The sequence below is a fragment of the Augochlora pura genome, chromosome 8 (assembly GCF_028453695.1).
Source record: "Augochlora pura isolate Apur16 chromosome 8, APUR_v2.2.1, whole genome shotgun sequence".
Classification (NCBI taxonomy): domain Eukaryota; kingdom Metazoa; phylum Arthropoda; class Insecta; order Hymenoptera; family Halictidae; genus Augochlora; species Augochlora pura.
This window is the reverse complement of record NC_135779.1, coordinates 7,608,587-7,629,185: the sequence shown is the minus strand read 5'-3', so window position 1 is coordinate 7,629,185 and position 20,599 is coordinate 7,608,587. Positions and strand designations below refer to the sequence as shown.

Here is a 20,599-nt window from a genome sequence, read left to right as displayed (position 1 = left end):
TTTTCCCACTATGTGGTTTGATGTTTTATGGACTTTTGAATGAAAGGCGGCTAATTCGAAATAGACGTATATATACAGCTATTTGTCTATGGTCTAAAGTCTAAGGATAAGTACAAAAGGAATTGTACAAGGTTAGATAGAACTCCGTCATTCGAGAGTCAAATTAACCTTGATAAACATTTTCATCGTTCACAGAGTATAAACTGTCTCACTTTAATCCAGGATCGAACAAGGAAGTCTCAGGACACTGTATCTAAATACAATTTCTTTTTATTAATTCTCTTCTTACATATACGTCATATCATTTATTTCTTGCTATTTGTTTTAACTTAATACAAGGAAGATTATTTAACTATGGTATACCAATGGTCAATGATAAAAAGAGGAAGAACGAGTCACACCGCACCAATAGCTTGTCTCACTTTACCGTGCTTGTGCTCTCTTTCTCTCTAAAGTATCTGCCAAATAGGAAGAAAATCTCTCGAACTGAAATACGACTATATGAAATACACTGCACTGCCTCCAGTTATACATATACGTACATATGTTTTAAGGTTGCACTATATACAAACAGGGAAAATGTTTTCTGCAGGCTAAACTCTACTCCGCACTGGAAAATATTTTCGTCTTCCTTTGAAAACTCGATGCGCGCCATACGTTCCAAATCACATACCGGCAGTAGATAATACAAATAGACATGCACGGTAGGATCAATTTGCAAACAAATACACGAGACAAAAATGTTACATTTACATTATTCGTTTACAAGATATTTAACAAATGTTGATCGTTAAGTCTACTAGAAAATATATATACTTTATGAATAAATCTTCCACAGAACTTTTTCCATGGCGAAAACAATGTTATTTACAATGGAGTTAATTACAAAGAGTGTGTTTCGAACCAAGCAGCAATTATTCAAACAAAGTTTGTTTTATTGTTCTGCGAGCAATGAAAACATTCCTAAACCTAATGAACTACAACCCATCGATAATGAAAGATTATGCCAGAAAAGTTTAAAGTTCTTAAAAATTGCAATTTTAGGATTACCAAATGCTGGAAAAAGTACCTTGGTAAATAGACTTGTACGTAGAATGGTGAGTATTTTGGTGTACCTCTATATATATTTTTAAACAGTGTTCGAAATTTAAATAATACTATAATTTAAGATAAGTACTTTGATGTGTGTAGATATGTCCGACATCATCAAAAGTTCATACCACAATGCATAAGGCTGAAGCTGTGTATTCGGAGGGTGAAACACAGATTGTCTTTATGGATACACCTGGATTAATAACAAGTTACGAGAGGAAAAGATACAACTTGAATAAAACATTTCAGGAAGATCCAACGATATCGATACAAGAAGCAAATGTTATAGGGATAATACAAGATGTAACAAATATACATACTAGATATACAATTAGCAATTTTATTATTGAACAGTTGAAAACTAAGAAGGATGACGTGCCTTTATTATTAATTTTCAACAAAATTGATAAATTGAAACATAAAGGAGTGTTATTGAATCTGACAACACAGATTATAAAGAATGAGAATCTTCCAAAGTTTAATGATATCTTCATGATATCTGCTCTCAGTGGAGATGGAGTAGATGATTTAAGAGTATGATTTTTTTACTCCAATTTATATAACAATTTATACAGAATTATTTTGAAAATATCAATCGCATATTTCAATGCTGTTTTCAGAATTATCTACTCGACTGTGCTAAAGAAAGAGACTGGCAATACAATGGAGACATGTACACTGACCAATCGATTGAAACTATAATAGGACAAACGGTAAGAGCAAAGCTTATGGATTATCTTCCAAACAATATACCATACGATATCAAAGTAAAACTTGAATATTTTAATATTGAAGAAGATGGTAATGCCTCTGCATCAATAATCTTAAATTGCTCTAAAAATTACTACAAAACTGCTCTATTAAAAAATAAAGGGGAAGTGATAAAACTTGTTGCGCTAGCGGTAGAAAAGGAACTGCGACATGCTTTTAGGACTAATGTATTAGTGCGTTTGAGTGTTGAATAAAATGAAAACATCGGATAAATTTGTTAAATAAATAAGTTTATAAATAACATTCTTTCATATAAAATGAGTTTAATTTGACGAATAATTCCGTTTTTATAAAATATCAGCAGTAATTATTGTCAGCATTGTCAAAATTTGGGAAGGCGAAATCGGTTCCTTTCATATTTTCTGTTATCCACTGATTGGCTTTGGCATTTAGATCGGAACTGAACATATCTTTCCAACTTCCGTTTTGTCCTTTTCTAACAAATGTCCCTGCTGTTATGATATTACAGTCTTTTAACTCAGATGAATTCACCATCGGATTATTTTTGAAATTATCGATGTTCAAGTATTGGGTTATTTGTTTTATTTGTTCCTCTGTATAGACCTTCCCAAGAAATGTGGCAACCTTTTTAATCGCTTTAGGAAAGTCCTAAAAAAAGAAGTTTAAAAAATGAGAATTACTAAAAAAGAGCCCGTTAATAGAAGTTAATACAGTAATTCGACTAACATGCTGCATCTCCTCATAAAACATAAATAAAAGGTTTGGATGGTTTTTTAAAGACCATGCTTCCTTCAAGTGTTCCCAGTATGGACTCCAGGGTGCTGAGAATATTAAATATGGAGGTGATTGTACATTACAGACGTCCTGTCGTTGATATTGTTTACAACTTTTGTAAAACTTACTGAGATTATTCTGGAAATAATCCCAAAACGTTGGGAAATCACCCGTGTACCCTTGAGTTTTGATCGCCTTATTTAAATGGTACCAGGAAACAGCAACATCTTTTGGATTTCGAGCGACATATACTATCTTCCAAGAAATTCGTACACAATTATTAATAGTATAATCATTGAAAGGTTTCAGTTGCTATTGCAAGACTTTTATAATTACCTTGCAACCACTGTCTAGAATTCCGGGCAATAAACTAAATGGAAAATGTGATTTGATAAATCTAGGGGATTCTAATTTTTCTAGACACTCGTATCCTGGTTTTGCAATATTTCTGCATAAATCTTCTTTATATTGATCTCCCTTATTCATTTCTAAAAATTCGTTTGTTACTTCAGGATGATTGTACATGCTAAATCTGAGGAAAAAATGATGCTTTTATGATATTTGTGATAAATGTAAAATAATCCTTGTATATTTAATATTATAAAGCTTATAAACTATTAAAAAACATAATAAAAACAATGCTAACTCAAGGAATGGAAATCGTTCCGCTAGCAGCTGCTTTTTAGCTCTTTCGATGTCTAGATTATTTGCTAAAAGCCAAACCAATTCTTGAGTCCATGTTGTACCTTGAAAGAAAATTCGTATTTAATTATATTACAATATTGTTTGTACGACAGTAACATCGAGAGAAAGAGCATTAAGATATGTGAAAAAACATGAGAACTTACCAGACCTCGGATAAGATAAGACCCAAGTATCATCGGATCTTGCTTTGAAATTATAAAAGCCTTTACCTTGCTCGATGTACCTATACGGAAAAAACCATTTTTTGGCACCGACAAGTACCCAACCAGTTCTTTCACCTGTGAATACTTGCAACATTTCTTTGGTTTTTTCTTCGTTTAATAATTCGTACTCCGGCGGTGTTAGAGCCATCGCGATACGAGTAATTCTATCTTATTTGCAACAGGTCGTTAATCTCATAAGGTCATTAATCGCGGTTTACTTATACAGATGTATTTCTATTGATACTTATCTTGGACGAATGGTAACATTTCACTACGGTTCTCTTTGATAAATGTACGTCAAGTGGAACCCGTTTTTTTTTTAAGATTAAATTTAAATTGCCAATTTTTATTTGTTAGAACGTTTTCAGCAGTGATCACAAATAATAATGGAAATGGTTTTTCAAGAAAAGATGTCAAAATGAGAAGAGAAGACGTTCACGTATCAGAGTTGAACGGATAACTGTTTTACAGAACGACGTATTTGAAATCTAGCGTGACCCACAATTTTTTAGGTCAATGGGACCTTTCACCAAAGATAGGTGTCGCTTTTTCTTTATTTTTTACCGAGTTGTTTATCAACTGAAAACTCAATCTCCAATACCAAAACATAAAAATATTAAAATATAGAACTATAGATAGATAAAAATTAATATAGGAACAATTATTGGATTTTGAAATGCATGAATGTTTAGAAAAGAATATTTTACTTTTCGATTTAAACATTTTATTTGGTTTCAATGGCAAGAATTTGTTCTTCATTGCTTTTCAATCGTAGAAAGTCAAACATTGTAAAAAATTTTGGAAATTTCGTTGGTACAGTCATTATTTCACGTTTTTTCAAGCCGGAGATCGTTCCTTTGTGCAGACTGAAAAAGCAACAAACGTATTTGAATCTTTTATGAAACGCTTGAGGCTTAATTGTTTTGTGTAGGAACTTCTCGTTGCGAATTTACGTAGAAATATCAGTCTTATTTCTTTACCTATAATTGAAATAAGCGTAAGAGAATCTCGTCCAATCTCGACGGAACTCATCGTGCTAACTAAAGAGTAAAATGGCGCTTTCTTTGGTCGTAAATACGAAGTTTTCAACAAGGATGAGCTTGATAGCTCTCCGAACGAAAGTCGACATGCACGAATAACACAGTTGTGATATAGTAAATGGTAAATATATGCTAAAATAGTTTCGATTTCCGTGCAAGTCGATTTTCTTACAAGCTAATCGAACAAGTACGAAAATATGATGTATTCTCGTTAGAAAAATATTAATATAAGTCTTAAATATTAATGAGTATCCTAATCTGTGAAAGCATAGGAATGATTGTTCGATATAAGAAAATACGTAAAACTATCATCAACGTTTTGGATCCGTTGAAATTTAAGTACTTTTAAATAGTGCGATCAACAGAGCGATAATTCTGTGTACTTGAAGGGATTCCCTATTATTACGTATTCATTATATTAGTGGCTTTGTACTTTCCAACATCGTCGTCGTAATAAAATTTGCATGTAGAGTCTACATAGTTTCTAAACATGCATTGACAACCAATTAGAAAACTTCTGGTCCCAAGACAGTTTCAAGCACTGTTACATTATCGTTCTTTGAAATGAATTTGTCGCTCGTTTCGACGATTTGAATCACATTTAGTTCGGCAGATCCAATTAGCTCTCCCACCTTCTGATAGATGTTATCACGAGTACACTGTTTATCCGGAGATTCGATGCAAGAGATATTCAGACCTAATTTCATTGCAGTTTCTTCTCTGTCGTCTACAGTCTTTGTCATTGACCTTTCGTTATCGGTTTGCTTTTCATTGAAAGCCTCGAAATTCAATGAATTCTTACTAGCTGTATCTTCATTAATTACTTTGCTAGTCGAAGAACTCCTTTCTTTTTTAATTAAAAGGTTTGTTAGTTCTGGACTTTCGAGGAACGATTTACAGCGTTTGGTGTGTATCTTCATGTTGTCGTGACGGTTGAAAGGTTTGTCGCATCCGGGACAATAAAATCTAACGAGAATCAAACATATGGTTAAGTAACTGTTTTTTTTTATCATCAAAGCAGAAACAGTATTTGTGATATCGATGTTATTAATGTTGCAAGTTTTGTTAATTTTAAACTGACCTGATCCCACTGTGTACCGCCATATGTGCCGCTAAGTGAGACTTTTGTCCAAATGTCTTTCCACAGACATTGCACTTGTATTTCCTAATTCCTTCATGCTTCAAAAGATGTTCCTTTAGTATTTGGCTACTTTTGTACACGTTTGAACATAAAGTACACTTGTATTTTGCCGCGGAGTGAACCTATAATGTAAATGTTTAATAAATTTTATAAGCGCAAAGGTTTAACAAAAATATAACTTACGTTCTGATGATTATGCAAAGCTTTTCTCGATTTCATCCGCTTTCCACATAGATTGCACACATAATCTTGCATATGAAGGTTCTTGTGATGGGTTTCCAATGCTTCTGCATTCGACAAATAAGCAGAGCATAGTTTGCACATGACGACTTTGTCTTTATTGTGCACGATCATATGCGCGCGTAGCTTACCCCTCGAGTTGAATTCTTTGCCACAAATTTTACAAATGATGTCCTATACGATTCAAATAAAAGAATGGGCGGTATAGAATAATATAATAATATGTATAATCGATTATAACTGTATATGTTTCTTGTACCTTAAATGGCTTATGTGTATTGTTGTGATAACTTAGCATTTGTCGACTCGCGCTCGCAAAATCACAAATCTTACATTTGAATGGGCGGGCACCTGTATGAGTATTCATATGTTCTTCCAGTAGGACGGCAGTCACGTATTTCTTTTCGCAAAGGGTACACGCAAATGGCTTGATCTTTAAATGACTTTTCCTGATGTGACAACGAACGTTGCTAACAGTTACCGTAGCAAAGTCACATGCTTTGCATTGATACGGTTTCATCTGCAGATGGCCCCAAATGTGCACCTGTGAGGAACATTACTGAGTTACTTTTCTTTACACAAGCTTGATTATTATGTCTCAGCAAATGCGATAACAATTTACCTGACATTTATCCATCCGAGGATAGAGGCTCCCACAGATGTTGCAGCGGATATTTTTTTTATCGATTACAGTTAAATTTTTATCTACTTCCGCCGAATTAACGCTAGACATATCGATGATATAATAAGTTTCAATTTCTTCTTTTTGTTCTTCGCTGATCAATTCGGAGATTTTAGCAAACGTTCGGTCTTTACTCTTATTTCCGTCAAAACTACTATCCCGACTAAGATCTTGGCTGTCGCGCGAGCGAAAATCATATTCAGAATCATTTTTTATACTATCGTTCGCTACATCTGGTTTGACAACTGCCGGTACAGGATCTTTCCGTGACGATTTTATAACAGTCGCTCGAGTTTCTTCTAGCGGCGATGGGCGTTCTGATTTCGGATGCTCCGGAGTACTGCAGGCAGAAACATCAGAATTTGTTATATCAACCACCAATCGAGGGCTCGACTGCGCGGACGACTCCTGCTCGCTTTCTTGATGTTGATCGATCATCGATAAATTCTCTTGTCCATCTACAAGCACTTCGTTCAGAGTCACATCAAGCTGATTCGACTTGATCTTTTTCTTTTCTTTTTCCGTTTCCTCTATCGATTCACGACAAATCATCTCGGTGTCTACTTTCTCTTGCTTGACAATTACAGATGTTGGTTTGCTTTTTTTCGGAAAGCATTCCTCCCTTCCACTGTTCGAAGATTCGTCTTTCGAAATGTTTTCCGCTATGTCATCGATTAAAGCGCTTTTTTCATAACTTTTTTTATAAATCTTACCCAACGGTATCATCGTCATTTTATTTTCCGTTAATAGTCTATTTTGCGATTTCGAAAAGATTACCTTATCATCGTTGGTTACTGTTTCATTTGATTTACCGTTCGTGCAGATTGCACGCAGACACTGTCTTTTACGTTGATTTTCATCGCGTTCAACCTCAACTACATTTTTCTGCGATTCTCTTTTCATATTTAACAATAAACTAGCTTCTTCCAGTTTCTGCAATTTACTTTTCCTACCTCTCTTGCGCGGCTTCGGTTGCGGTAAAGACAATCTATCGTTTACTCCGCCTTTTTCTAACGTAATTACAAAGCCATCCAAAGATTTTGATCCGCTGGCGCGAACAATCGCTTTCTTCTTTGAGGTATTCTTTCCCAACGACGGACGTCCGCGTTTTCGGATGGTGTTGTTAGTTTCTCCATCTTTCAGCTTTCGCTCCGGAATTATCGAATCGTCCAATTTCGACGGTTGTCTATTCTCTAAAGTAATTTCTTGTAGAATCGTTGGCACGTTAAACTGAGCATTGTTCGCAGGAACCTTTTTGCCAGGCGACCAAGCATTCGTTCTCCGTTTCGTCTCATTTTTTAATGGCGAAGCATTCTCTTTATTGGATTCGGTATCATTTTCGCACTCGTTGTTATCCGATGTCCTTTCCGACAGGCATTTGTTCTATTAAACACAAAAGAAAGATCTGAACACTATCGATAAACCGAAAGTGCGCTACACGCGGTCCGTGGGTGGTTCATTTGAAAATATTTAAAGGGAAAGGCAATTATAATACATAAAATTGACAAAGGAAATTTAGTTTAGCAGGGGCAGTAGAAAATACTACTTTTTTCAATCATCCTGAAAACACCTGCGCCATCGATGCTATTGTTAAGTCATTAAGTAATTGCTATAGCTTACGGATTTCTCGGACAACGAGAGTTCTTTTTGGGTGAGCTGGCAGCAATTGTAGAAGTCGCACAAGAACTCCAACGTGCCTATGCAACGCAGGCAAACAACGTGTGGCAATCCGTCGTTCTCTTTTATCTGAAACAATAAGAAATTTCGATGTCCATAGTCCAGGGAAGAAAAAGCGCGTTTAATGGTCAGCATGTTCTCGACGCGAGAAAAGTTCAAGCAGAGGTAGGGTCCTTCTTGTTTCTTGATATCAGGTTCTCTAGCATTCGAAGACAACGCGAAAGATTTAAAAAAAAAAATGAATGTAAAAAATCAAGAGAATTTGTATTCATTTTGAAAAATATTTTATCTTTATTAATTAAGAAAAGTCGTGGAATCGTTAAACAAACTCTTCTTTATTCTTTATTGTCGAAAAATTACCATGTACGCTTATTATTTTTTTACTGGGCATTATTTTAATGACATAAGTATTAACAGCTATACTTATGAGAGAATGTAATGCTATCGACAAGTACATTATCTCCTAGATGGAAAAATAGTTCTTGATTAACAAACGCCTCGTACAAAATAGGAGTTATTGCTTACGTCTCTATCTGAGGAAAGTGTATACATATAATAATATTATTGAGATGTTAATATCTTTCACGTTATATCAGCTAATCCCGTTCTCGCGTTAACAAACTTTCTATTTCTCGTGGTCGGTAATTTTCCCGTGGAAAAGTAACGAACACGTGATCGTAGGAAAATTCTCTGCGCTCGACTCCCGAATCGTGTGCTACGCCAGATTTGAGCCACGAATACGCAATTACGTTCGATTCGTAGAAAAAGATATGTTTTTCGCAGTACCGGTCGTAAATGTAAGTTCATAGGCAAATTTCGAGCATCGTTCTTTGCCTGTTTCTGGCAAGGATATTATATACTAATTGACATGGTTTTCTTCTAAAAAACCGAAAAACGAACTTACAGTTACGACAACGGCAGCGCGCAACGCCAATGGCGGTCAATCATAAATGCTACATGAATAGGATACCGATTAATAGAATCTTTCGTTCCTTTTTCGTTACTTTTAAATAGTTAATATCAAAACGTCATTGATAAATAACAGATCGATGTCCTGGTTCATGCGATACACATAACAATTACACTAAGGCTTGAACTCGACCATTCTCTGTTAAGGCCAAGTGGTCAACTTTCAAATATAATCAATTGAAATTGACGTCCTCTACCAAGGAAGATCAATATTATCAACGCTTTTCCCGAACATTAACGTTTCTACAACGTTGGAACGATACATGTAATATGTGGAATACATACTATACATGTATAGAGTCCTTCAAGGCACTTGCGTACAATTTCCACGTTCTTTATAGATCACATAGAAAAATTTCGCAGTATGATTGGTGGTCGCTGTTTTTACATCGTAATCTCCGCTAGTTTTCACGTCTATTCACGAATCCAGCAAAAACAGTTCAATGAACTTCGCCCGTGCTTTCTGCGAAAGACGATCTAATTCTCGAACAAGTATATTTAAGTGATTTCTGCAATTGTTTTTACCGGATTATTGCGCGCGCAGGTATACCATAAGATCGACTAGTTTGAAAAGAACACCTTAGTCGTGGACACTCATCCGTACGCGGTAAGATCGTTAGCGTTTTTCCGATGCAGAGTTCTTCTCAAACTCGACAAACAGTAGTATGTACATATAAAATAGTCTCACGTGTAAAATATAATCGAAAATAGAGTAAAATACACCTTGCACGTGGCTCGTGTAAAAATGTTTCGGTTTATCTAAAAACAGCTGTGTAAAAATAGATAGAAAATATTTTCTTGTTCCCCTTCTAACCAGGGTACACGTTTTATGGAAGCCCTATCCATACTGTACTCGCAATTTTAAAAAAAAATCAAAGCTATCTTAGGAAGCTAACTGTGCGGTAAACGTACAAAATTTAAAATTATATTGTTCCATCGAATAACATTCCTTTGGCTTCCTTATTATCGGGGGATTTGAATTAGTATTATCTCAGAACGTCTGCTTGTTACTAGTATATGTGAATGATTCGCCCAACACATAAAATGTTCTGTCAGAACTATTCAACCGGAAACATATAGTGATGCGCGTCGCTTTTAATAATATGTTATCGATTCCAATTGTCTTTACAGAATTTTTTTTGGCAGAATCTAATCGATAACGCTTTCGCATGTTACACTGTACTATAAGTAAATGGAAAGAATACTTAAAAAGATGTCGGCGCTTCCTTAAATGCACGCTTACTACATTATATACAAAACAAGACTAATGCACCAAAAAAAAGAATTGTATAGTACGATATGATTGACAAGACTGAAAGCGACCAGACTATCCTCCCAATTATTGTTGTCCTGCTGACTGATATGGTAATACGTGTCAATAAAAGTCAAGCTTGAAAACAAGGAGCTCCCGTAATATTCTAGGCCTAACGATATTATTCGTGATATCACTTTGTCGGTTCCTCTCTATCAAAGAGGAATTCCATTGTCAATTACCGTAATCATGATATCTTAAAAGTGTCAGTTCATTTTCCAAGTACATCGTTCGAGAACGAGAGACAACAAGTGGAGTGTAATGGATTATGCGATAGCGAGTCCGTAAAAAAATTAAATTTCGAACATAGTGAAACAACTCTCGTGTCCATCGTTGCACACGGAGTGTATTGCCTAGCTGACTAAAAATTAGGTAAAAATTAGGTGGTAGAATTTGGATAGATTTTCGAATGTCGGACCTGTTATTTTTCATTGGACACGCTGGAAATTGTGTCCGCGCCAGCATTCTGCTGTTTAATAATACCAGTCTTTTTATCCTCAAAATGTCTTTTTCTATGCACCTTCATGTTATCACGCCTATTAAATTTTCGCCCGCATTCTGGACAGGCGTGCTTCTTTTCGCCGTGCACGTGCCGATGTGCGGCCAAGTGACTAGCTTGGGCGAATCTCGCGCCACACTTTTGGCAGATATGTTTTCTCAACCCCTCGTGTTTTAGTAGATGCTCGTTCAGGAATGCTTTCGACGCGTATCTATTGTTACAGATGTTGCATACAAAAGGCTTAGGATTAGTGTGCTGCAAAACGTGAGCTTTGTATTTTGACGCAACTTTGAATGTTTTACTACACACCTCGCAAGTGTAGGTAGTCGCGTGACGCGTTTTAATGTGTTCATTTAAAACTGAAAGACTCGAGTAAAGATTGTAGCAAAATCGGCACCTGAAATTCCGACGATTTTTCAAGTGAACGCTAGCGATGTGACTTAACAGTCTCGTACGATATGGAAACACTTTGCCGCAATATTCGCAAGCCAAATTCTGCGGTGGTAAATGCGATTTCATGTGAATTTGCAACGATACCTTGTGATGGTAACTCTGCCCGCAATCCGTACAAGAGTACGGTCTCACGCCTTTGTGCACGTTATCGTGCTCCATCAAGTAAAATTTCGATTTGAACCTCTTTGGACATTTTGGGCATTGTATCGGTCTAGGATTAGTGTGTGAACAGCGTATGTGTTTCATCACGTCGGACTTGCATACGAATTTGGCATTGCATAAAATACACGTATACTGCTTAATCCCCAGGTGCGTCTTCACATGAACCATACATTTGTCTTTGCGTTCGTAGAATTTGCAGCACAGCTTACACGAGTAACCGTTTTGATTATCCGTCACGATATGTTCGACATTGTCGTCCACACGAATCTCCTCTCCATCGATCTTAAACAGTTCTTCCGGGTTCTGAGAAGCCTGCCATTTCTGCTCGAATTCGGCAGAGTCCTTCGACTTTGTTGAGTTACCATTCTTCAAACTGCTGTTGATAATAGTATTTATTATACTATTCACTTCTACGCAGCTTTGATTCTGTAGAAGACCAACGATAGATTCGTCCACTAAACACGAGCCTTGATCTGGAAATACTCTGGCTCGTACCGTCGCAACATCGTCGCTCTCTTTTTTACATAATTCTACCGTGAAACTGATATCTTCTGTATCATTGCTTTGGTTCCTGGACTCCTTTGCGGACACTTCTATGTTCGGCGAGTTCGACACGATAGTCAGAAGCTTGTTTAAAGCCGACGTTGGAATTTGTATGGTGTTCGGATCTTGTTGCTTTCCCGCATCCCGACTTATGCTTATTTCTGCACCAGTATTACCATGACTCCTAAGTCTGTTCGCGATCGGCGTATCAGTTGTTACTTCAGTCGCAGAAGTTGTGTCTGTAGTTTGCCTACTTCTCAACCATCTTGTAGGAGTTGTTTCAGTGCTTTGTACAATTTGTATATTCTCTGTATTATCCTCTGTTGTGCTTTGATCAGTAGTTTGATCTTTAGTAGCTTCGTTGTTACTATTATTATTATTGTTACTATTACTATTTGCTTGTTGATGTTGACTGCGTAAATTTCTCTGAGTCTTCACTGTTGTTTTTGAAACACGTTGTGCTACCTCTTTGACGGTTTCCTTGGCTGGAGGATTAAGATTTTTGTCGATGTCATTGTTGTTATTGTTTGTTGATGTGCTTGGTGTTGTTTCTTCAGTCTTTACTTCGGCCTAAGGATAAATTGAAATGTAGATAGAAATGGGTACCAGAAAATTTACTAATTTATATGGTAAGAAAACTAATTTGGTATAGTGGCATGTAACAGTGTAGTTTTAGATATTTTAACGAAAATCGTAACTCTCTCAAGGACAGCCAATATACCAAATTGCTTTTTCTTTTCCACTTAATTGTATCTCTAATTAAAATAATGCAAAAAACATGAGCTGCATGCTCTGGTGGCATCATGAGTGAGCGGTAGAGCTGTGCATTAAAATGGAATACGAACTTACAATCTCTGTTAGGGGTGGTAGATTGTATCGATCGCGTAACACTTGTTGGGTGCGAAGACACTCCTCTTGGAAGTCGCAAACGAATTCGAGCTTGCCCAGACACTGAACACAGATCGCCTTGGGCAGAGGATCCCTCTCATCTATCTGTGATTCAAACAAAATTCCTAAATACTAAATATATATGATTGGAATTTTTTTAATGGACAAATACTCATTTTGACCGATTTAAAAAATCTCTTAATTCTTATTTAGAGTCATATTTTAAAACCAACGATACTCAGACTCATATGAACCCTACCGCTCTGTAGACATACCACTGAAAAAATTGTTGACTGTGATCTGGTACCCATTTTAGCGTTACATAGCGTCGAGCTTATTGTCTATCCCTACAACGAAGTATCGCTTGAACAACTTATTACAAGATATACTTTACTAAAATATCAACAACACAAAATAACAAAGCACTTCTAATTTAAAAATTTCATACAATCTCATACAATATAAATCATAGTGTAACATGCAATTTCCAAATGCATCATTGAATTCTTATATAAACTTTAAGGCTTATTTCTATTTCGAGGTATTAATCTTACGATAATGGTAACTTCAAAATTTCTTTAAACTGACATGGAAAAATCTGTACCTCTCTACATAGATATCTACAGTCTAATTAAAATGTAATAAGAAACTTCCCATTCCTGTTTACTTATACTTAAATAAATATTATGGAGAAATAGAGAAAAGATTGATCGTTGATAAAGATATAGAAAAGAAACTTGAAAATCGATGAGAAAAAATACAAAGTAACAAAGGAAAGAGAACATCTTTTTTTCGCATACTCTTCTCTTCTCCCCCGGCCATTTTTCTAACCCCCTCCTCTGCAATGGAACTTGGGCCCGAAGACCCCATGACACACCTCGCATTTACTCACCAGAATGTTGATTTTCGAGTGAATCTTCAGGCCTAAAAATCTCTTGGTGCCTTCCTCGCTGAACACGTCGATATATATGCTTTCATATTGGCCGCAAAGTCTACAAATCTGCGCCTCTCCCTCCCCTAGCTCCATTTTTGTTTACGTTGAAGGCTGCCTGAATACGCTTTCGACTACTTGGATCCACACCGAAAAGTTGCGGCCTTGCGACTGGTGCTGGTCCTGTACTATCTGGTCGATCCCCGATCACCAGTCGAGCACCAGCTACCAGCCCCAGCGATACCACGTTTCCTGGCCTCCGCCTTTTCCCGGCGAAACAAACATAAAGAATAAACAAAAGACTAAATTCTAACGTTAGCGTTACTACTTGCTTGTTGGTCTGGCACGGGGATGTAGCCGCGTTCGAGTCAGACCAGCACACATTCACTAAAGTATACCCCTCCCCCTTTCGTCTACCCCTACCACCCAGCAAACGTATGAATTCCGACCAATCGACACAGCTCTTTTTCACTTTGAGCGTTCGCTTTTTTCGCGATTGGTTCTGTTACCAGCCGCGCTAGGTGGCTTCTACTTAAAACTATTGTAACATATACGCACATGCATCTCTATTCGTTGTAGATTCACGAAATTCTACGGTTTTTCTATCTGCTTTCGGCGACTGTGAACGAGCTTCCCCGCTAGTCTTTTCCCTAAAAAGTTTTATAAGGGGTAAGCAACAATCAGAAAATTGACATACCGTTACAAGACAATACAGATTGCATGTGCACTTGTTCGAGAAATACCAACCTTCGTAAGATTTGTACAGTTGGTACTTGATGATGGAATTGTGCAAATATGTGCGTACGGACGGTAATGGGTTTTACTTTTGCTTGATTTGTGAATGATAGTTGATATATGCATATGTAAATTTTCTTTACCTGATTGGCCGACGACTCACTGCTGTGATCGGAAAGCTAATCGGAATCATCGCTATATAATTAGTCCCTATAGTACCGTGCATACTTAAATTCTCAATGAAGTAGGAACCAGTTGCTATTGGCAATTGCCATTGGTGCCATTAGCATCATCCAATCCAATTTATTAAATCTCTTTTCCACCACTCTGCAGCACATTTCAGACCAGTCATCCAGTCGTTGAAAATGAATGTGGGTGATTGTAGCGCCACTTTTGTCGAAAGGAGGACGCTTCTTTTAATATCTGCCAACAGTGCTAATAGGTTAGTGGCGAATTGTTCAACTTGTTAGTCAAATTACCGGCAGTCGATTTTGACTATCAGTTTGAGCGTTTAGCCACTAGCTTAATTGGCGCTGTACGGACATGAAACAGAGCTTCCTTTTTTCTCCAAAAGAGACGCCACAGTCGTTTATATATGTACAATCATGCGCAAGGCACGATCGTCTAAAAACATTAATTATGGGAAAATTAGGACATAATGAACTAAACTAAAGGCACAAAACTGTTCAAAAGAATCTAATATGTTGATACTGTGTAAGAAAATCAAACACAATAATGCAAAATGTTCATAATTAGTAATCTAATTATGACTACGTAGATTCTCTTGAGCAATTACCCTTGTAACAATACAAGTACCGAACATGTACCCTTGATTCAGTTTTTTATGTCGTAATTTTGCCAAAATGAATGGTTTTTTTAGAGGGTTTCTTTAATTTTATGAAGTAGATAATCCATGCTGTATTTTATAGTACTTTATAGCAAGAATAAATATTTCAACAATGAGTAAATAAATTAACTCTATTTACATAATGTTATTTGTTATAGATTCAAGGATTATGGACACGAATGGGTATATTCTGATTCGTAATAATTACGATAAAGAACTAGAAATCTAATTAATAGAAGAAGCTGACTAACTGAAAATAAACTTCATGGAAAGAAGGAAAGAAATACTACTTTGTTATAAAAAAAGAAAGAAAATAGGAAAGAAGAAAAATAAATAAAAGTAAAGAAAAGGATTGACAATTTCGATTCGTTGGTCAATATAATTCATTTTTGTAAGTACGTTATCCTACCGTCATTACATATAAATGACATTGCGAATTTAGTTCAAACTATTAATTTGTTTGTTCGTGTATGTAATTAAAGGATGAGAATATGGTTGAAACAATTGAAATCAAGAAAAAGTGAGAAAGGACCAGACTAATTCGAACATTTCCCAAGTATGTAACATTTCAGACTAGAGACAAAATGTTTTTAAGAAATATTTGTTCGCGCAGCGCAGTCGAATCAAGTCGAATGCAGCAGTGGACTGCGGACTGCGGTAACCGATGCCGCATCGTAGCGATATGATCAGCATCAGCATTCACTTTCTATACATATGTATATAGCCACGAGAAAATGGCAGCTATATACATACATAGAATAGAAGGATACGGACACGAAGGGAACAGAGCGCGCAGATACGTGGTTGGAAAAGCGCATGAGTGCAGAGAGCATAAGCGGTCGAACGGTCGCGGATGCTTAGCCCTCGCGAATCGTAGCAGCGATTAACGATAGGCACGAGTGGGGTGCATCCCCGTGATAGAGAGAAGCGGCTTGGCAATCGACGGCCGGTGGTGGTTTAAGTTAACTGTGATAAGACTGATTTCTAGTGTGAATTATAGGTAGACGCGGTCGCAGTAATCTCAATCGTAAATCACAGTCGTAGTCATAGCGGGGCAGCGGCAGTGAGAGTCACAGTGACAGTCGCAGTGACAGAAAGCAGTCGCCGTTACAGTCACAATCATAATCACTGTCACAGTCACGACCGCTAAATTTATAAAAGAATCAACCACGACGATACTGACAGTTTTGCAATGGAGTTGCGCGAAGTGAATCGCACATTTGAAGCTGCGGAAGAGACTACAGAACTATTGCCATCCTCGCATCATGATAATTCGGAAGTCGAGAGCTATTTCATTGAATATGCAATACAGAAAGAAATAATAAATCGCAACCGATGCCCTGCCAGCCGTCGTTTGCTCAGTCAAAGTGCTCATCTGGCAGATTTTAATCTTGCCAACGGTAATCATCAGAAGGTGGTGTATCGCGTTTAGAATATACTCGTTCGATTTTGATACGTTTGCGTGTTTAATGCTAAAACACCCTTAGTGTTCCTTTTGAAAATTTGTATCGTGTCGAACGGAGGAGACTTTTCTTTCTTTTTGTTGTTTCTATCTAAGCTGTATGGATGAGATGCACTCTTGATCGTGCGAGTCCGGCGCATAAATTATTACAATGAAAACAAAGAAAGGAAAAGGAATTGTGACATTGGATTGAGACTCGCGTTACATTTAATATTGTGCCTCGAACGGAATAATGGATGGAATATTTTTTTTAGGACTCGCCATGCATTGGGATCAGTATGATACATACATCGAACGCCAATTGGCCTCCTTCCAGGAAAAGAGAGGAGGCGAAAGCTTTGGAAAATCTTCGGAAAAGAGTGGAACAATCAAAGCTGTACAAAGCGACTAGGAATACCGATACTTGCGGAGCGACTTCTATTTCTTTGGTTTTGAACGAAAATCGTAACGAGCAACTAGACAATCGGCCGAAGCTTTTGAAAAAGGTGAGACAACGAAACTAGGCGATGTAGATTGAGTTTGTAGGATGCTGTTCGAGAATGAAACAGACTTCTAGAGAATTAGTTAATCGAAACGGCACATTTTTACTGGTCCTGCTCTTTTTTCCATCGGTACCACGTATATAGATCCTGAGTAACAGACCGATGAGTATCGCGCACGACAGTAACGATCTGGAGACTGACTGGCGCGACAGTGAATTTATTACGGAATGTTTATGCTGGCACAATGTCTATCGACAGAGGCACAACGCGCCACCGCTGACGATGTCGCCGCAGGTAAAGAAATCATTAACCCTATAAAAAATGATGACGATAACATAGACCTAGACGATTTTTACATTAATACATTACGCCGATAATATATCGTACTATCGGACATATAAGACGTAGACTTTACCAATTTTTGTCTGTGTTCGCAGTTGTGCGAGTACGCTCAAACGTGGGCTAATCATTTGGCCCACACGAACACATTTTATTATAGAAATGATCGAGAGGTGGGACAGAATCTTTACTGCCGTCCCGGTGGTGCAGTTCCTACAGATGTAACGGGACAGGACGTTGCATCCTACTGGTATTCAGCAGTGAAGCAGTACAACTTTGTAAAGGAGCCCGATATACTCCATGCAAACGTGAATGCAGGTATCTCGCGAATTATTACTCGTACATTGTGGATTCGGTTCGAGATAAAAATAATTTCATGATTTCACATTGTCGCAGGTCATTTTACACAATTGATTTGGGCAAGCAGCCGGTACTTTGGAGTTGGAAAAGCTCGTAGTCGAAGCGGCAAGGTGATCGTTGTTGCGAATTATCAACCGGTTGGCAACATATCCGGACAGTTTCAGAGTAACGTTTTGCCACCTCTGCCCGAAAATATAAACATGGCCTTGTCGCCCCCGCCGCCGCCGCCACCACCGCCACCGCTTCAAACAACGGCTCCAATGAAAATGTTTCGAGAACATTATCTCGCGACCGATTCACCGCCGCCAGCATCCTCCTCGGTACCACTTTCGGATACCGCGTCGACGGACAGCGATCGGTCTTCCGTCAGTTCCACGCAATAATACAGACGACCGAATTGCCTGTTCTGCGTTTGCACACGCGGATGGGACGGTCGTTGAACAGTTTTTTGATATCCTCGTTTTTTCTCTTGCCCAACGATCCATCTACCCATGCCGAGTTTTTTAATACACGCGCGTCTCTTTAAGTCTCTAGACTCTTCATTGTTTACACGTCTCTTTTCACTTGTTTCCGTTCTTTTTCATATTCTTTCTTTCGTGTTTCAACTTCTTTCCCTCTGCTACGAAATTTGCAACGCGTTTGTACAGTGAGTACATGCACTGAAAAGTAACATTTTTATTCGAGCAGAGATTGAAGAACTAAGGAAAGAAATACGCTTATATTGTACGTAAACTAATGAGTAAACGGGCGAGACATGAATTTCATGGATGCACGGATACATACGTATTCGTGGCTCTGTTCTATTGTATTCGCATTTGTATATTTCGAACGAATTTTTCGAAAGAAGGAGGAAAGAGAAAAGAAGAAACTAGAAGAAAAATGATAGCGAGAAGAGAATGAAGGGATAAAGGAAGAAACGACGAACTGAAACAGAGAACGTACAGAGTATAGTAAAGAGTTGCGTGTTCTTGCAATGGAACGAATCAGATGTGATACGATTCGGAAAACGATTGACTCGATGTTACTCTGTAAGCAGAGTCCTAATCACGATCGATGAATCGCACATTCGGTCAGTTTCAATCACGTGTTTCATACGTGTAAACTTCAGACAGTATACGTAATACGTGTCCCACGTTTCGGATGCGGATCACTCGAGAAACGTTGGATTCAAATAAACGGTCTGAGCGCCTATACAACCAATGTAACAGAAAACAATGTGCTCGAAACGTTGAAAAAAGATCCGCGCTGGCAGTTTTTGTCATCGGGTGATCAACTACGACAATGTTCAATGATGACGACGGCCTCTAAATAGAAAACAAATATTTTATATGACGTTCTTGTAATTATTGTAAACTGTATAGTACGTCAGTGAATAGTAAAATGTTCGAAGACGAGTAGATAAATTGAGAAATCGGTATTATTGACTCAATGATCGCTGAGAAATATGGTAAAAACTATCAGAGCCTACGCGGTCGACTGTTATATCTCTGAGTTAATCTTGATAGTTGAATAATAGTTTTATTACAAGTACGCATTCGTTATACGAGCGTAATTTTGTTATTTACCGATATCGATGTATACGGTGAACAACTCTACTTACCCTATCTATGAGCGCTATGATCTTTACGATCGTTATGATCCATACGATCTACTGCGATCGCTAGAACGCATCGTAGAACCGCCGCTTCTTTGTACGTATATGTATGTACTTTGCATTGCGTCTATTACGGTGATATCGCGAAAAGAATGATCGCAAACGAAATACCGATACCTAATCGTTTAGCGTGAATCTAATTACGCGTTATGCGTTATGTTAAAGGAGACAAATCGATCGGAATCGACGCGTTACGTGAATGTTAAAACGCGTCGATAACGACACGATGATCAAGAGTACGTACTGCGCTTTGTTCTGAGAATCGTTGATATTTATATTATATAGTTATGCGCGTACAAAATTACCAAAATAGCGGTATTATCGAGGGGCCTTACCATGATCGGGCTCCTTAGTTGAGCAAGCAATCAAACTGGCGCGTGTCGCTTACGAGTATAGAAATTGTACGAATTCGACTACATGATTAGACCATAAATCTAATAACCTATACAGGCGTCGAATAAAATTAGATAAATTTTAATTATATGCGCTTACGATTACTTTTCCAGGAAATATACTTTTTATGAAAATTCACTTTTTACCTCATAAATTTTACCTTTTACCCTCTCATCGTTTTTTTTGCATGTCGCATCGAAATCAGCGAGAATTATTACAAGTGTAACGTTCGTGAAATATAAGTACACACTCTGTCTTTTTACTTTGACGAGGGCGAGATAATA

General features: G+C 37.4%; 4 protein-coding genes across 10 annotated transcripts; 2 read left to right on the top strand and 2 right to left on the bottom strand.

Moving 5' to 3' along the window:
• Positions 1-581: 581 nt before the first annotated feature.
• LOC144474018 (GTPase Era, mitochondrial) lies at positions 582-16,258 on the top strand. Of its 5 annotated transcripts, none has more exons than XM_078188449.1 (4): positions 582-704; positions 839-1,097; positions 1,192-1,626; positions 1,713-2,426. In XM_078188449.1, exons 2-4 carry the CDS (start codon positions 849-851, stop codon positions 2,055-2,057), a joined length of 1,029 nt encoding a protein of 342 aa, XP_078044575.1. In that variant the 5' UTR covers positions 582-704; positions 839-848; the 3' UTR covers positions 2,058-2,426. The 5 variants fall into 5 exon arrangements, with proteins under 5 accessions (XP_078044575.1, XP_078044576.1, XP_078044574.1 ...); XM_078188450.1 differs by adding an exon at positions 15,784-16,258 and having other exon boundaries at positions 603-1,097; positions 1,713-1,805; XM_078188451.1 differs by having other exon boundaries at positions 604-1,097; positions 1,713-1,805; positions 1,888-2,041.
• LOC144474017 (sulfotransferase 1E1) lies at positions 2,079-4,164 on the bottom strand. 2 transcript variants are annotated; one of them, XM_078188447.1, is made up of 6 exons: positions 3,447-4,164; positions 3,245-3,344; positions 2,935-3,130; positions 2,727-2,853; positions 2,551-2,645; positions 2,079-2,472 (listed from the first exon to the last, which is right to left on the bottom strand). In XM_078188447.1, the coding sequence occupies exons 1-6, from the start codon at positions 3,652-3,654 to the stop codon at positions 2,161-2,163; spliced, it is 1,038 nt and encodes a 345-aa protein (XP_078044573.1). In that variant the 5' UTR covers positions 3,655-4,164; the 3' UTR covers positions 2,079-2,160. The 2 variants fall into 2 exon arrangements, with proteins under 2 accessions (XP_078044573.1, XP_078044572.1); XM_078188446.1 differs by having other exon boundaries at positions 2,551-2,853.
• Positions 4,578-14,685, bottom strand: LOC144474015 (uncharacterized). 2 transcript variants are annotated; one of them, XM_078188443.1, is made up of 9 exons: positions 14,602-14,685; positions 14,005-14,306; positions 13,074-13,217; positions 8,230-8,355; positions 6,550-7,992; positions 6,187-6,471; positions 5,871-6,101; positions 5,628-5,809; positions 4,578-5,512 (listed from the first exon to the last, which is right to left on the bottom strand). In XM_078188443.1, the coding sequence occupies exons 2-9, from the start codon at positions 14,137-14,139 to the stop codon at positions 5,053-5,055; spliced, it is 3,006 nt and encodes a 1,001-aa protein (XP_078044569.1). In that variant the 5' UTR covers positions 14,140-14,306; positions 14,602-14,685; the 3' UTR covers positions 4,578-5,052. The 2 variants fall into 2 exon arrangements, with proteins under 2 accessions (XP_078044569.1, XP_078044570.1); XM_078188444.1 differs by lacking the exons at positions 13,074-13,217; positions 14,602-14,685 and having other exon boundaries at positions 14,005-14,388.
• Positions 16,259-16,336: 78 nt separating the features above from the next.
• LOC144474016 (uncharacterized) lies at positions 16,337-20,453 on the top strand. The gene is made up of 5 exons (XM_078188445.1): positions 16,337-17,039; positions 17,342-17,572; positions 17,714-17,863; positions 18,007-18,226; positions 18,305-20,453. Exons 1-5 carry the CDS (start codon positions 16,818-16,820, stop codon positions 18,649-18,651), a joined length of 1,170 nt encoding a protein of 389 aa, XP_078044571.1. The 5' UTR covers positions 16,337-16,817; the 3' UTR covers positions 18,652-20,453.
• The last annotated feature ends 146 nt before the right edge of the window (positions 20,454-20,599 follow it).

Bases quoted from the DNA above. Each gene is read 5' to 3' on its own strand.
- LOC144474018 (XM_078188449.1), top strand. From the start codon at position 849: ATGGCGAAAACAATGTTATTTACAATGGAGTTAATTACAAAGAGTGTG. The intron at 1,098-1,191 runs GTGAGTATTTTG...TGATGTGTGTAG, and splicing joins ATAGACTTGTACGTAGAATG to ATATGTCCGACATCATCAAA. The intron at 1,627-1,712 runs GTATGATTTTTT...TGCTGTTTTCAG, and splicing joins ATGGAGTAGATGATTTAAGA to AATTATCTACTCGACTGTGC.
- LOC144474017 (XM_078188446.1), bottom strand. From the start codon at position 3,654: ATGGCTCTAACACCGCCGGAGTACGAATTATTAAACGAAGAAAAAACC. The intron at 3,345-3,446 runs GTAAGTTCTCAT...TTTTCTTTCAAG, and splicing joins CTTATCTTATCCGAGGTCTG to GTACAACATGGACTCAAGAA. The intron at 2,473-2,550 runs GTTAGTCGAATT...TTCTTTTTTTAG, and splicing joins TTTATGAGGAGATGCAGCAT to GACTTTCCTAAAGCGATTAA.
- LOC144474015 (XM_078188443.1), bottom strand. From the start codon at position 14,139: ATGGAGCTAGGGGAGGGAGAGGCGCAGATTTGTAGACTTTGCGGCCAA. The intron at 13,218-14,004 runs GTGAGTAAATGC...TTTGAATCACAG, and splicing joins ACTCGAAAATCAACATTCTG to ATAGATGAGAGGGATCCTCT. The intron at 7,993-8,229 runs GTAAGCTATAGC...TGTGTTTAATAG, and splicing joins TCTCGTTGTCCGAGAAATCC to AACAAATGCCTGTCGGAAAG.
- LOC144474016 (XM_078188445.1), top strand. From the start codon at position 16,818: ATGGAGTTGCGCGAAGTGAATCGCACATTTGAAGCTGCGGAAGAGACT. The intron at 17,573-17,713 runs GTGAGACAACGA...CCACGTATATAG, and splicing joins GGCCGAAGCTTTTGAAAAAG to ATCCTGAGTAACAGACCGAT. The intron at 17,864-18,006 runs GTAAAGAAATCA...CTGTGTTCGCAG, and splicing joins CGCTGACGATGTCGCCGCAG to TTGTGCGAGTACGCTCAAAC.